General features: G+C 43.5%; 1 protein-coding gene across 2 annotated transcripts in view; it reads left to right on the top strand.

Moving 5' to 3' along the window:
* The first annotated feature begins 2,579 nt into the window (after positions 1-2,579).
* The window catches only part of PRELID2 (PRELI domain containing 2), an 85,677-nt gene continuing 75,891 nt past the window's right edge, over positions 2,580-12,365 (top strand). The window contains exon 1 of one of the 2 annotated variants that reach the window (XR_009694191.1): positions 2,580-2,823. Coding sequence is in view for 1 of the 2 variants with exons in the window: in XM_061151637.1 (XP_061007620.1) it covers positions 2,749-2,823 (75 nt within the window). In the remaining variant the exon portion in view is untranslated. The remainder of the gene's footprint in view (positions 2,824-12,365) is intronic. The other variant, XM_061151637.1, reaches the window with a different exon arrangement.

The following is a 12,365-nucleotide window of genomic DNA, read 5'->3' as shown; positions in this document are numbered from 1 at the left end:
ATGATTATTAGGAGAAAAGCATTGTTGTTTAGTTGCTAAATCATGTCTGACTCTGCAACCTCATGGACTGCAGCCCTCCAGGTTCCTCTGTCCATGGGGTTCCCTGGGCAAGAATACTGGAGTGGGTTGCCATTCCTTCTCCAGGGGATCTTCCCAACCCTGGGATTGAACCCATGTCTCCTGCATTGCAGGCAGATTCTTTACCGTTGAGCCACCAGAGAAGTCCTAGAGAAAAGGATGCAGATTTATTAACTGTGAGTTTTATAAGTGACATAAGAGCCTTCATAATGAAATGAAGACCTGAAGAAATGGTTAAACGTAAGTGTTTTTATTCTAGCTTTGATAAAGAGTGGGTAGTTGTGGAGAAGTATAGGACAAAGGGTATGATGAGGTAAGTGTAGTAAACTGGGGGAAACTTGGCAAGCTGTGTTTGTTCAGATTCTTCTTGGTGACCCTTCATCCTGGAGATAATCATGCTTCTTTCCTCTGGGTATAGAGGAAAGGTCTGCTTCAGGGGAGGAGGGTGGGGGAAGGCCAGAGGGATCTTCCTGCTTCTGCAGTTTGGGCAGACTCCTTCAGTTTAAAATATTCTGTATGCTGAGGTGCCATATTTTGGGCTATTGTGTTCTGAACCTCATCAGCTGGTTGTTAAACACAGCTGTTATTAAATATTAAATTATATAAAAATACTACTAAACTATATTTTGAAAGGTAATAGATATTCAAAAAGCTTCCCTTCCTAATTCCATTACTACCTTTACCATGGTCTATATTCTTATAGTTATGTCTGCAGTGTGTGGGTGATGGAAATGACACCACCCTGGTTGTTTGAAATTGACTGTGGTGGGAGTTTACACCGCAGAAATTGCAACCATTAGACATCAGGCCTTGTTTTGGTTTGATTTTTAAAGTAGAGATGTTTGTTAACCTTCTGCAGCCCACGACTGGATGTGGTGGACAAGTGCAGAGATTGGCCCCAAACTAAGCGTTACCAGTTCGTCCACAAGAACAGGAGAGAAGGCAGAACAAATGGACAGGTGGGCAGATATGGTAGAGAGATGTTTCCTGTTACTATGTGAAAAAGGAAGCTACATAATCACTTGAGAATGAAGCTGGGGAGGGAGTGTTGGAGGCTTGAAGAGAGAGGAGCCTAGGACACGAAGTGGATTAGAAAATTGCAGGGTTTTTGTTTTTGGTCTAAGCGGCACTGAAAAGGCTCTTTGAGGTTGGTTACAAATTTAAATAGAAGTCTGAGTGTATACTTTTTCTCCAGGCTCTCTCAGTGGTAAGGCAGTGAGTAAGTGGAGAGATGGATTTATTCAAGGTTTTGCCAGATCAGTGTGACTCTATTTGTCAGGGGTGAGATTACACAATTATAAATGTAAAAGTCACCACCTCAGAGACCTCTGTGATTCATCCTAGCTAAAATTATGTCACCTGTAACTTTGACCTATTATTTTGTTTCTTTTTCTATTTTGTTTGTTGTTGTTTAGTCGCTGAATCATATCAGACTCTGCGACCCCATGAACTGCATGCCATGCAGCATGCCAGGCTTTCCTGTCCATACTATCTCCTGGAGTTTGCTCACACTCATGTTCATTGAGTGGGTGATGCCATCCAAGGATCTATTTTACTTACTGGGTGTTAAATCATCTGGTTAACTCATCCCACATGACAGAAGGGACTATACTTTCCTTACTGCACTGTGCTTAGCACATAGTAGGTGACCAGGAATTCATATGTTAAATAAGGTATTGGATTAATGGATTCACTGGCTTGTTTTTGTAAAATCTGTACAGTCGAGTGAAGACCATTCAAAATTCTTTTTGTATCCCTTGTTTCCTTGTCCCAAGGTGTTTAACCTTTCATGTGTTTAGGAATTTCTTTATGGAGTCACACGCAGATACAGCCAATTTTTAAGTACTTGAAATGCAACCTAGAGCCTCAGAGGCAACTGCCCAGGTCTTGTGAGGAATGCAGTTGTGGCCTTTGTCACACTGAACTGGGCAACACTGAGGAGGGTTATATTACAGTCCCTAAACTCGGAGGGAGGGTAGTTTATGTATTTATTACATCTTTTTAGTGCTGCCAGTAGCGGCTTAAGTAAGGCTCCAGGCGAGGTGATGACAAAAGCCCCAGCTGCAAGGTTCAAGACTCCCCAGCTGGGAGGTGGAAACTCGGGTCCGCAGAGGTGCGCGTGGCGAGGCCATGGGGCGAGGCGAGGCCGTTGGGGCGTGGCGAGGCCGTGGGGGCGTGGGGAGGCCGTGGGGGCGTGGCGAGGCTATGGGGCGTGGCGAGGCCATGGGGCGAGGCGATGGGGCTAGGCGAGGCCGTTGGGGCGTGGCGAGGCCGTGGGGGCGTGGGGAGGCCGTGGGGGCGTGGCGAGGCTATGGGGCGTGGCGAGGCCATGGGGCGTGGCGTGGCGTGGGCGAGGTGTGATCAGACCGGGGAGGGGCGGAGCCGGAGCCAGGGCGGGGCGGGGCCGCTCCTGACACCTCCTGCCGACACCGCCCGGGGGCTCGGCACCTCCCTCGCCTGCAGCCCAGACTGGCGGAAGGGGACCGGAAAGGGAAAGGGGGCGTGCCAACTGTCTGTTTTTCCGAGTGGACAATAAAGTTTCGAAAGTTTGAAAAAGGAAGAGAAAAAACCCCCACGCCCCTTAGGCTTCCCGGGCTTGGACGCCTGCGGCCCGGCTCAGTCGGAGGTCCGGCGGCAGTGTGCTGGCGGAGGCGTGGTCGGCGCGCCGGGATGGGGGTCACCGTGGACGTGCACGAGGTGTTCAAGTACCCCTTCGAGCAGGTGGTCGCCAGCTTCCTCCGAAAGGTACTCTGCCCGCTCGGGCTCGGCCGGGGCTCGCGTTCTCCCGCGCTGCCCCCGCGGCCAGGCCGTCTGCTCTCGCGGCAGCGGCGCCCGAAGTTCCCCTCCTCCGCTCGGCTCCCCTCTGCCCGCGCGGAGGTCCCCATCCAGCTGCGGGCTTTGCCTCTGGGATGTGCCGGGCGAGAGCGGGGGTGGATTTCCTCGAAGGCTCCCCCTCCAGGATGAGGGAAACGCTCGGTGCTTGGCATCACGTTCACAACTGCCGTAGCTGGAGGGAGAGGCGCGGGGAGCCCCGGCTCTGGAGCCCCGTTGAGGTTGCACAGAGCTTGTCGATGTCTCCAGTAAATACATCATTTACTGAGTCAAAGCTAGTGGGGGCCGTTCATGCCGCCATCCTAGTTTACTCTGCACTGGCGTTCTACCACTTCACCCCTTTCTCTTTTGTTAACAGCTGTGGGTGGGACTTTGGGCGCCTCCATGCCTTAGTTTTGTAATCTGTAAAATGGGAAAAAATAGTAGTACCAACTTAGGAGTTGTGAGGATTCAAGTGAAATACTTCCCACAGAGTGCTTATCACAGTGACTGACGCTTGTCTGTTAAGTTCTTTGAGAGGTTACGTTATTCGCGCTACTGTAACTGTGCAATCTAGGCTCCGTAGTCAGTGGTTCTCTTTATCTCAAGGGCTTTTCTTGGAACTGTGGCTTGTAACGGTAGAATAGGAAATTCTTTGAAAAATCAAGCATCCAGACCTGGGATGTGGGACCCCTGGGTTCTAGTCTGGTTCTGCTTTTGGTTAGTTCACTTGATGATGTTGGTCAAGGGTCATCTTCTCTCTGGAGGCTTCAGTTTCTTCATCTAAGATGTGTTCTATTAAAAAAAAAAAAGCAGCCTAAGAGTTGAGAATTAGATTTTTATTGGGCAGACTTGCTGAGGACTTAAGCCTGGATATAGTCTCTCAGATAGCTCTGAGGGATTGGTCGGAAGAGGTTAGGGAGAAGCCAGAATATATGAGTTTAAACAAAGAAAAGAATAGTTGACTGTCCAAAGATTACTGCTATTGAAAGAAAACCAGACATCTCAAGTTAATGGAATTAATGCTTTTCTGTGTATGGAATAATACAAGAGTCTGGACTCATCGAAATTCCTTTGATAAGCTCCTTAACTGTCTAGGGCCTTTATCCTGTTTTTCTCTGTCCTGAATCCCCTCAGGGTGCACCCTCAGAGATGGCCTCAGAGGCTGAAAGATTTATGCCATAACATTGTGTGTTTACCGAAATGGCAGGTAACATTCTTTGTCCACAGATGAGAGTGTGGTATCAGAAGACCTTTCAGCTTACATCTTCAGGAGATTTGCAAGAATTGTATTTTATCTTGGGCAGCCTCCATTGGCAATACTCTCTGGAAGCCTGGAGATGGCTTTTTAAATTTATTTAAAAAAAAAATATTTGACTGCATCCAGTCATAGTTGTGGCCTGCGGGATCCTATTCTTTTTAGTTGTGGCATGTGAGGTCTAGTTCCCTGACCAGGGATTGAACCCAGGGCCCCTGCATTGGGAGCCTGGAGTCTTAGCCACTGAACCACTAGGGAAGTTCCTGGAGATGTATATTTTTTAAAAAAAGAGATAAGACCTGACCTCCATTAGAGGAGGTGATACTGTTGGGGGCCCAGGTCACAGAGGAGTGAGTGGGACCCTGGTTATGATGGGGTTGCTGTGGAGGCCTTTTGGGGGTGGAATGCCAGCTTTTTGACATTGTTAATTGATCTCATATCTAGAATAGTACCTGGCACTTCCTAGGTACTCAATATACATCTAATGAGTGATGAATGAGTGAACAAATAAATTATTTATTGATCTGATGTAGACTTTGCCTTAGACTAGGCATCTGGGCCATAAAGAGAAAAAGCCACCACCCCATTTTTTGTTAGGACTGGCTCTAACAAATGTGAGTTCTCTAATGCCACTGCTCCTTTGGAAAGCCTTTCTGGGGTGTTCCCATCACCAGGTAATCTCTGCCTTGTTAGTATTCCCTCAATGATTATCTGAGTGCCTACTATGTGCAAGGTAGCACAGCCTAGTGATTAGGGGTATGGGCTTGGATTCAGATGTGTTGAAATCCTGGCTCTCCCACTTGCTAGCTATAAGAACTTGGAAAAGTTCCTTAAACTTCTCTGAACCTCAGCTTCTCCAGACAGTGGAATGGAAGTCAACCATAACTACTTCCAGAAGCTGCTGGAAGGAAAAGACAAGGTAATGTAGGAAAGCACTTTCTCCCCCTACCCCTAGGGAAACTAGAAAACTCCTCTCATGCAATGTCCCTTGGCATTGAGGGACACTTTGGGCCTCAGTGACCATCTTTGACAGTGTTGGATAGTTCTGCATGTGTCTTTTCCCTCATTAGACTCTAATAAACTTCCTCTGGGTAGGAAGCTTATTAGTGGAAGGAAGCTTACCACAGAAGCACATAGCTCAGGGCCAGACTCATTTAGAGAATACTTCACATGAGTCAGGCTTCTGGGCTAAATGCTTTTCTTGCATTCAGCAGATGTTTAAAGACACTTTTCTTCTGGGTGGCAGGCTCTGTTCTGGGTATAGGGCACCATAGACAGACTCTCTTCTCAGGGAGCTGATGGTCTCTAGTGGGTGTGACTAACATGAATAAATGATTAATAAGCGAACACATAACTCCAGCTGATGATGTGTGTTTGCACTGGAAAAGTACACAGGAGTTGGGAAGTTTGGAGAGTGCCATTAGGGAAGGCTTCCTCGAGAAAGTGGTGTTTGTGACGTTATGGCCAAAGCATGAGAGGGGTTTCCTAGTTTCCTAGGGGTAGGGAGAGAAAGTGCTTTCCTACATTACCTTGTCTTTTCCTCCCAGCAGCTTCTGGAAGTAGTTATGGTTGACTTCCATTCCATTGTTTGGAGAAGCTGAGGTTCAGAGAAGTTTAAGGAACTTTTCCAAGTTCTTATAGCTAGCAAGTGGGAGAGCCAGGATTTCAACACATCTGAATCCAAGCCCATACCCCTAATCACTAGGCTGTGCTACCTCGCACATAGGAGGCACCCAGATAATCACTGAGGGAATACAGCGTTGCAGACTCAGCTTTGCAGTGCTCTGTATCCAGTCTCCGTTTCTTTTTGCCCACAGTCTTCACTCAGGGTTTATTCATCTCTCTGGACCCCTTATGCCTGGTTTAAGGGTATAGCTTTGAAGATAAGAGGGGGAGAAAATATATTGTTTCAGTTATCTCTTTGTTGATGTTGTTCACTCAAATATGTCCTAGTCCTACTCTTTATGACCCCATGGACTGCAGCATGCCAGGCTTCCATGTCCTTCACCATCTCCCAGAGTTTGCTCAAACTCATGTCCATCGAGTCAGTGATATCATCCAACCATCTCATCCTCTGTCATCCCCTTCTCCTGCTGCCCTCAATCTTTCCCAGTGTCAGGGTCTCTTCTAATGAGTCAGCCCTTCTAATGAGGTGTCAGCTTCAGCATCAGTGAATATTCAGGGTTGATTTCCTTTAGATTGACTGGTTTGACCTCCTTGCAGTCCAGGGGACTCTGAAGAGTCTTCTCCAGCACCACAGTTTGAAAGCATCAATTCTTTGGTGGTCTGCCTTTTTTATGGTCCAACTCTCACATCTGTACATGACACTGGAAAAAACATAGCTTTGACAATATGCACTTTTATTGGCAAAGTGATGTCTCTGCTTTTTAATATTCTGTCTAGGTTTGTCATAGCTTTTCTTCTAAGGAGCAAGCATCTTTTAATTTCATGGCTGCAGTCATCGTTCACAGTGATTTGGGAGCCGAAGAAAATAAAATCTGTCACTGTTTGCATTTTTTCCCTGTCTGTTTGCCTTGAACTGATGGGACTGGATGCCATGATCTTAGTTTTTTGAATGTTGAGTTTTAAACCAGCTTTTTTACTCCTCTTTTACTTTCAAGAGGCTCTTTAGTTTCTCATTACTTTCTGCCATTAGAATGGTATCATCTGCATATCTGAGGTTGTTGATATTTCTCCTGGCAATCTTGGTTCCAGCTTGTGCTTCATCCAGCCTGGCATTTTGCATGATGTACTCTGCATGGAAGTTAAACAAGCCCGGTGACAATATACAGCCTTGTGGTACTTCTTTCCCAATTTTGAACCAGTCAGTTGTTTTAACTGTTGCTTCTTGCAATTATCTCTTGCTGTGTAACCAATCACGCTAAAATGATTTAGTGGCCCAAACCAATGGTAAGCTTTTAATTCTCACTTTTCTATGTTTCTGTGGATTGACTGGGCTCAGGTGGGTGGTTTCTAGGTGCCTTGTATTATAGCTGTGGTCGCTTATCTAGCTGGGTTCAGTTAAGCTCTGGAAGGATTCTTTTTTAAAGTTAATTAATTACTTAGTTTGTTTTTGGTTGTGCTGGGCTTTCATTGCTGGGCCCAGACTTTCTCCAGGTGTATTGATGGGCTTCTCATTTTGGTGGCTTGTCTTGTTTTGTACCACAGCTCAGAGTCTTAACCACTGGACCACCAGGCAAGTCCTGGAAAGAATTCTTATAAAATACTTAGCAAAGTGCCTGGCATATGGTAAATAAAGACTGAGGAGGATATTTGAAAGGTAAGGCCAGGGAAAGAGGAGGAGAACACCTGTAGAAAAGGTCTAGAGATGGGTCAGTGCACGTCTGGTGTAGTGGACACTGCACATCTAGTGTGGACACTACATTCTTCTCGTCACAAATCAGTCCTTCCAGTGATCCCTGGATGGGGCTAAGTGACTATCTCTAGGAAGTCAGTAAATTCGTTTCCTGTGAGAGTTTTCACCTTCATTTAAAGTCATGAGCTGGAAGTCAGTAGACCTAGATTCCAGTCATTGTGCTTCCTTCAATACAAGCAGTTTTGGGGTGGTCTTGGGAAAGAGTTTCCACCGTTCTATACTGTGCCCTTGTGCAAATTAGAAAGAGGCATCGTTGAGGTGGCTTACCCCATAAGCTCACAGTAAATGGGACTAGTGGGAAGTATGTGGGGCTGTTAATGCAAGTTAGAAAAAAGTTCTCCTCCTTCTGTGTGGGTACAGTCCTGTGCTCACTGGCCGGCTTGGCTGGAAACCCTTGTGCAGTGAGCAACATGCGCAACTGTGTGAGTCAACCCTACTGTCTTAATTTCTTTTATGTGAAATGGTATGCTATGTACCCCACCAATCTCCCAGTATTTTTGTGAGAATCAAACATCTAACAGTTGACTAGAATTTTTTTTTTAAGCATAAGATAGTAAGAGTGATCCTTTTGGCATAATATACTTTTCTTTCTCTTTTAGTCTTTATGTATTTTTTTATTCAAAGGAAAGTGCTTTGCAGAAAGGACAATCATCTGAGGATCTCTGGGAAGCATTTAATCTGATTTTGCACAATGGTATGTTTGAAGGCACTACAGCAGTGAGGAAATTCTATTTTAAATGGAGTTGACTGATCTCTGGCTTTTGGTATGTTAGGGCTTGCCTTCCAAGTTATAATATCCTACTATTTTTAAAACCTTAGGAATGTTTGCTCTTCTTACACCTGCCTGTTGGATACCACAGGCAATGTATTAGCTACATGCTTTCAAAGTTAAGTGGCACCTTGAAAACAAACACCTCAATACTCTTTGTTCGTGGAGTGTAATGTTTCTCAATGAACTCTTCATGGAGGAATGCTGTGAAAACCAAAATGGTTTATTCATCAGATGCTAAACTGTACTTTCTGTGAACTACAGTGTCAGTGCTCTTGACAGTGTGTTTTGGTTTATTTCTTTGTATGACTCTCAGCTTTGTACTTCTCATCATTTACAGCTGCTTCCTTTCTTTTACTTAAAACCACCCAGAAACAGAGCATACTATTGCATAGGTGGATATGGCAGCTGCTAGGCTTCCCCATCTTTGAAAGCTCATGTGGGCTCTTTCATGGGCTTGCCTTGCATGGTGAACTGGATTCCTATATTTTTTTAAAAGTTTCTTTCTAAACGATATCCTAAATTTTGTCTACTTGGAATTGAAAGTCATAAAGAAGGACTCAGAGAGCATTGATTGTGCCTGGAGTTTTCTTGTTTATTCACAAATGAAACCAGAGAAGTTACGGTTTTTCTCACCATCGAGTTGTTCAGGTTCATTGCCTGTCTTTCTTTTTTGTTTAATTGTTTGGCCATGCCATGTGGCATATGGGATCTTAATAGTTCCTGGAACTATTAAGGGATGGAACCTTCGCCCCCCTGAATCGGAAGTGTGGAGTCTTAACCACTGAACCGCCAAGGAAGCCCTTCAGGTTGATTTTCTTGTTATGCTATAGGTAAAAAAGAGCCATTGTGAATAGAGTGTAAGCTTCATGGATGAAGGTTTTATCATCTGTTCCTGATGTATCTCAAATATCCAAAGAGATATTTGACATAGTAGATAGTCAGCAAATCCTTATTGAATGAATGAGTGAAATATTCTCTTCTGGGATTTAGCCTTATGCAATTTCAGGCTGAAGTTGGTTTGGGATTCAGTAGCATGTCCTTACTTTGGGCACTGTAACAAAATGGACAGAGTAAAATAATTTCTTTGCTTCAACACAGTGGCTTCAGGTTTTATTTATTCTAGCCAGGAGCCTGATGTTCTGAACAAAATGGTTTGAATGTTTTCCCTTAAACTCATAAAGGAGATTTATGAATGGCTATTTCCATTTAGAGTAGAAAGTTGATTGGGTAATTAATAATGTTTCCATTTCTGATCCTGTCTTTTCTCCCTTGCAAATCTGGCACTTAAATGTGTGGAGCATCTCTCTGTGCAGAGTTCCTGAAATATTTGAGGTGGACCTGTATTTCCAAAATAAGTGATCTGACAAATGATAGGCCTGGGTTAACATGTGGTTATTTATCTTTTTGTTCACACTGTGATAGTCCTTCTTCACTTTTAACTTCCTCTCCTCAATTCTATTAGAAAATTAGGCACAACAGGAAGGAGAAGTTGCAGAAAGGAAGAGCATGGGCTCTGACATCAGCTAGGGGTCCGGAAGCTTCTAGCTGTGAGTTTGGGCAAGTCAGTTCACTTTTCTATGCCTCAGTTTCCTCATCTGCAAAATAATAATATTAATAATATCTTCTGGAGTCATTGGGAGGAAGTAAGTTGGATAGTGAACACAGTGCATACAATATTCATAGTTTAATGTAGCCACACGGTAGGTGCCACACGGTATTCCTGCAGAGAGATTTACTAATGTGGACTAATAAAGGGGAGAAAGTGAATGTTTAGTCACTCAGTCGTGTCCGACTCTTTGTGACCCCATGGACTGGAGCCCACCAGGCTCCTCTGTCCATGAAATTCTCCAGGCAAGAATACTGGAGTGGGTTGCCATTTCCTTCTCCAGGAGATTTTCCTGACCCAAGGATTGAGCTTGGGTCTCCCACATTGCAGGCAGACTCTTTACCGAGTGAGCCACCAGGAAAGTCAGTAGTGAGCATGAATAAAGGTGCGCCTTTGAATTATGATTAATTTTTTAATTGGCATTTAAATAGTACCAAAGCATACTTAGTAAGTCACCTAGTAGAGATTATGGCTTAATCAGTGCCTGAAAGATAGGAGATTTTTAACTGTCAAAGAACTAATAGTTAAACATTCTTTATATGTTTTCTAATAGAAATTCCCAATAGCTCTGTGTATCGTTTGGCCTCTGGGAGATGAAAAGCTAAGTAAAACATAGCCCTGGCCTCAAGGAGCTCACTCTTATGGGGGATAAAGGGAGATAAGTTATTTTGTATTTTTTGTGATAAGTGCCTTCTTAAGGACATATCACAGACATACCCTGTAGGGCAAGATTGATGTTTTAATTATAAATCTACAAGAGCTTTTAGAGTACAGAGTACTCTCTGTGCTCCAGTGCGGTGCTTTCCTTCATGCTTGTGGGCAGGAAAGTGTCTGGGAGTACTCATACAAATTATGAACTGGTTAAAGCATGAGCTTGTAAGGCTTTACTAATCTAGGAATATAGGAAACATCTATTAATTTTTGAGGAATCATTTAAATATATCTGGATTGCAAATGGATACTAATAGTATACTTAATATCACACCACAGTAAATTACAAGATAAAGACTGAAGTCTTGAAACTAAGTTATCAAAAATAGTGATTCTTTTTTTAGTAGCAAACCAATAAGGTGCCCAGTGTTACATTTTACATAAAATTATTTCCTTGAATTCCTGTAACAACTCTTTGAGGTAGGGACTTTTTGTTTTTGTTTTGTTCCTTTTTCTAATTTCACAGAGGAAGAAACAGGCAGACTGAGATAAAATAATGTTTCTGAGCTTCCCATAGGTGGGCTTCAACTGAGGTCTCTTGGATTCTAAAATCCTTTCTGTTTTCCAGGCTGTCTTTATTTTAATTTTGTTTATTTCTTAAGCTTCCATCAACTTACAAAATATTGCAGAACCAGAAAATTCCAGTATCCTTAACTTCTCCAAACTACTGTATAGTTTATAAAATGAGGGAATTACCACTGATACCATGTTAATTAACTCTTATAACAGAGTTTATTCAAGTTTTGGCAGTTGTTTACTAATATGCTATTTTTTTTCAGTATAGGATTCAATCCTATGCTGTGGGATCCAGTATCCCGCATTGCATTTAGTTATGTCTTTGTCTCCTCCTCAGTTCCTTAGTGCTTTCTGAATCATGGTTGCTTTGAAACAGTACCTATCAGTTATTTTGTAGACATTGTATCTCTAAATGCGCTGGGTTCCTGTATGCCTTTAATGTTTAGGGAAGAGGATTTTCCTTTGTTCAATTGTATAAACCATTCTTTTTAAAGAATTTCATTATGTCGTTGCCAGTCATTGGGACATTTTGGCATGAATGAGGGTGGCTGGCTGTTGTTCAGAATCAGAACTTGTCCTTCCAGGAGCGCCTTTGAGGGTCACCTGGTGGTCCATCGCCCGGGGTTCACAGGTGACAGCATCATGGTCTACAGGTCCTGGCTTCTTGTCCTTGGTTCTTTCTGCTTCATCCTCCTACTGAAAAGGCCAGGGAACAACCATTTGAAATGTCTGTTGACTTCACTATGTTTAGTCTCTGATATTGACATTTTGATTAATCACTTGATCTTGGTATTTTATAATATTTTATTTTACAATCAACTGTGCTTTTCTTCTAAGATAGACTGTTGCATGTAGCTCGTAAAGGGAGTTTGGCACAGCCCGCGGTGGTTTCTTTGTGTAACTAAACGCCAAATCTCTTTCAGCAGCTCTAGCCCTCTGTATGCATGCATTTGGCAGCAGCCTGGGTAGCAAAGATTCCCTTAATGCTTATAAAACTAATATGTTAACATCCCAGACTGATTTTCGGTCCCTATGGCCTTCTTTGCAGGACTAATACAGATATCAGCTAACTTCTTCCTTACACTTGTGCTCTCTTGGATAATGCTGTTTGCAAGTTGGTAAACAATGGCTCCTTTGGAGGTCATTGACTTTTTTTGGTGGGAGTTTTATAAAAGGCAGGCACTGACTTCTGACTTTTTTGGGAAGTTGGCATTTTATTTAAATATTTATTAAGAAA

The sequence above is a fragment of the Dama dama genome, chromosome 9 (assembly GCF_033118175.1).
Source record: "Dama dama isolate Ldn47 chromosome 9, ASM3311817v1, whole genome shotgun sequence".
NCBI lineage: Eukaryota > Metazoa > Chordata > Mammalia > Artiodactyla > Cervidae > Dama > Dama dama.
The sequence above is the reverse complement of the archived record's forward strand: the minus strand, read 5'-3'. Positions and strand labels throughout refer to the sequence as shown.